This window comes from Pteropus alecto, unplaced genomic scaffold (genome assembly GCF_000325575.1).
Source record: "Pteropus alecto unplaced genomic scaffold, ASM32557v1 scaffold700, whole genome shotgun sequence".
NCBI lineage: Eukaryota > Metazoa > Chordata > Mammalia > Chiroptera > Pteropodidae > Pteropus > Pteropus alecto.
The window spans coordinates 784,052-786,776 of record NW_006429611.1 but is presented as its reverse complement, the minus strand read 5'-3'; the positions used below and the strand labels follow the sequence as shown (position 1 = coordinate 786,776).

Below are 2,725 nucleotides of genomic sequence, written 5' to 3'. Positions count from 1 at the left end.
AGAGGGAGGGGGAGAGGGAGGGGGAGAGGGAGGGGAGAGGGAGGGGAAGGGGGGAAGCAGGGAGGGGAAGGGGGCTCATCCCTACAAATCTCACTGGAAAGGGGGATGTGAGAGAGGGAGGTCAGGTAAGGAGGGTAAGGGTGGCCCACGGCCCAGTGTCAAGACCAGACTAGGGCCACCTGGTGGCTGTCCTCCTCCAGGGGGCATCCAGCCTGCTCCGCCCCCAACCCAGTTTCCGCCTGCAGATGTGAGCTCCCTGTCCCTAGGGGAAGTGGCTGCTGACCCACTTAATCCTGCGGCTTGACATCTCCCCATGGAAGGGGCTGAGCCAATGTCCCGCACACAGAGGGTTCAGTGCCTGACGCGGACGACATGGACGACACAGGACCGAGGGCTACCTTCACTGTCCACCCACTTGAGGGTGAGCGGCTGCCCCTGGCGGAGGCTGCACATGTCTCTGACTTCCTCACAGAGCTCCTCGAAGGTGCTGGCCGCGTCCAAGCTGGTGATCAGCATGTCCCTGGACAGAGAGGGTAGGGACCGTCACCACGGAGCACAGGTAACCAGTTATACACGGATGATCGATTAACCAAATTATTGATCAAATAAACGAAACAGAATTTTCCCCAAAGAACCACCGACCAGTCTCGTTAAGTCGCCACCGTGAATGCCCGTGTGCAGAGGGGAGACCTGTCCTGGCTCGTGGCACACGGGGGTCAAAGAACGGGGGTGTCAGAAAGCGCCTGCTCGGGCCCCAGGTGCCAGGTCTGCCCAAAAGGTCACCCGGGCGCCCGGGGTGGGGTGGCCAAGCCATGGAATTCATTACACCTTCCTCCAATCTCGGATACTGCCGGGCAGGGCAAGGGCATAGGGCGCGTCACATGGGAGGCCTGAGACCGTCCTGAGGGGGGACGACGGGCGGGGAGGGCAGAGCGGAGCCGCTTAAGGAGCCTCGGCTGCTGCGTTAAACTCCGGAGGGCCCCTCGGCTGCGGCTGTCGCATGACTCCAGGCATGTTTTTGTTTGTGGGGGGAAGAAATCACAGAATGTCACCATCTTTTATGTTTTCATCCGAAAATGAGATGGCGAGGCTGGAGATGGCTCAAGGATTCAGGGATTCCGGTCACCTTCTGAGGGCTGATCCTTCACCGCTGGGCGACACCCCCCCAGAGAAACACCCCCCCAGAGGGACGGAGGGATGCTAACCCAGGCCGGACAGGCCTTTGCCTTTACTGAAAGGGAGCGGGAAGCGCAGCCTCACCCAGCATGCCGAAGTCGGGGGCAAAGCGCCGGGGGCTGGCACGAGGGTGCAGAGCCTGCAAGAAGGCGAGGGGCTGCGAACCGGGAACCTCGGGGTCTGCTCCGGCCAACACCTGGCTCCCGAATCCCAGCAAACAAGTGCTGCCGGTCTTGTCCACCGGACAACACGCCCAGTGCCACCAGGATCTAGGACCCAGCTGCCGGGCGCCTCCGGGGCCCAGCACAGCAGCCCAGGGCCTGGGCCGCAGTGGGGAGACGGCCCCCAGCATCCCAATGCTGCACTGGCACTAGCCCGGCCCGTCTGAGCTAGGGAAACTGAGGCACAGAGGGGCCACAGGGTTCCAGAGACAAAGCTCCCACCCATCGCCCTGGGGTCGTCCACACTGCCCCGCACACCTGTCACCTGACCCAGCAGCCACCAGTCCTCCTGCCGCTGGGAATTCTGGGGGTCAGTGTCGGCCACCCTTTCACCTTTGACCTCTCCCTGCCCCAAGGACCTCACCCCGCAGTTCTGCCCCCAAGTGGAAGCTACTATTTCCCCCAATGCCTCGACCTGGAGGCCAAGCGAGTGGCTCCTGCAAAACCCCAGAACCCCGACAACTTGGAAGTGCCCGACGCCGGGATGGACCATGGAGGGCTTCGCCCCGGTGGCAGGATGGCAGCTAGCACAGGGAGGGGCCATCCCATCCTGCCACCCAGTCCTCTGACCACCAGTGTGACCTCAGCCCAACCTTGAATCAAGCAGCCCCTCTGAGCAAGACAGAGTCCTGGGCCGAGTGACCAGGAGTGGGCGCCCACAGCCCGGGGGGACGGCCGGCCCCACTGGATTTCTGGGTCTCCCAGGCCACAGGCCAGGCCAGGCCGTGCGCACAGCAGGTCCTGGATGACCTGGACGACGGGACACAGGCCTGCGCTGGAGCGGGGAGCAGCTGCCAGTCACCTCCAGGATCTCAGAAAAGCAGGTGTCTGAGACTCAGCCTGGCAGAGCAGGGTCTCCAAACCCCCGGCATCACCCAGAACCCCCCAGAAAGCCCCCTGGAAAAGGCGGGTGCCACCATATGCCACGCAGACTCCAGTGACTGCATGTCCTTCGAAGGACCAACGGGGGGCCAGAGACCCCAATCTCAAGTCGTGGGGGCCTCGGGGAATGGGCAAGGGTGACCAGGAGAAGCCACCACCAGTGGGGCAGCTGAAGACCCTGCACTTTTTATGAACAGCACCTTCGATGTGTCTGACCGTGGCCCCTGGACCTGCGGCCCCAAAACAACCCCCTCCCTGCAGCACTGGGTGCCTTGTCCAGAGACACAATTTCACCCGGACCTCGGGGTCTGTGTCGCAGCACTGACCTCGGTGGGCACTTTCTGGGACCAGGGACATTGCCGGTCTCCCGACTCAGACAGCAGACCGTTCTGTCGGCTGGGACCGTGCAGAGCGCACTGGGAAAAGCAGGCAGGGGAGGGAGCCAG

The 2,725-nt window shown here is 63.2% G+C and overlaps 1 protein-coding gene across 1 annotated transcript in view; it reads right to left on the bottom strand.

Moving 5' to 3' along the window:
• The window catches only part of PRKCZ (protein kinase C zeta), a 71,883-nt gene extending 71,344 nt beyond the window's left edge, over positions 1 to 539 (bottom strand). The window contains exon 1 of the mRNA XM_015588258.2: positions 399 to 539. Coding sequence (XP_015443744.2) covers positions 399 to 516 — 118 coding nt within the window. The 5' untranslated portion in view covers positions 517 to 539. The remainder of the gene's footprint in view (positions 1 to 398) is intronic.
• Between the last annotated feature and the right edge of the window lie 2,186 nt (positions 540 to 2,725).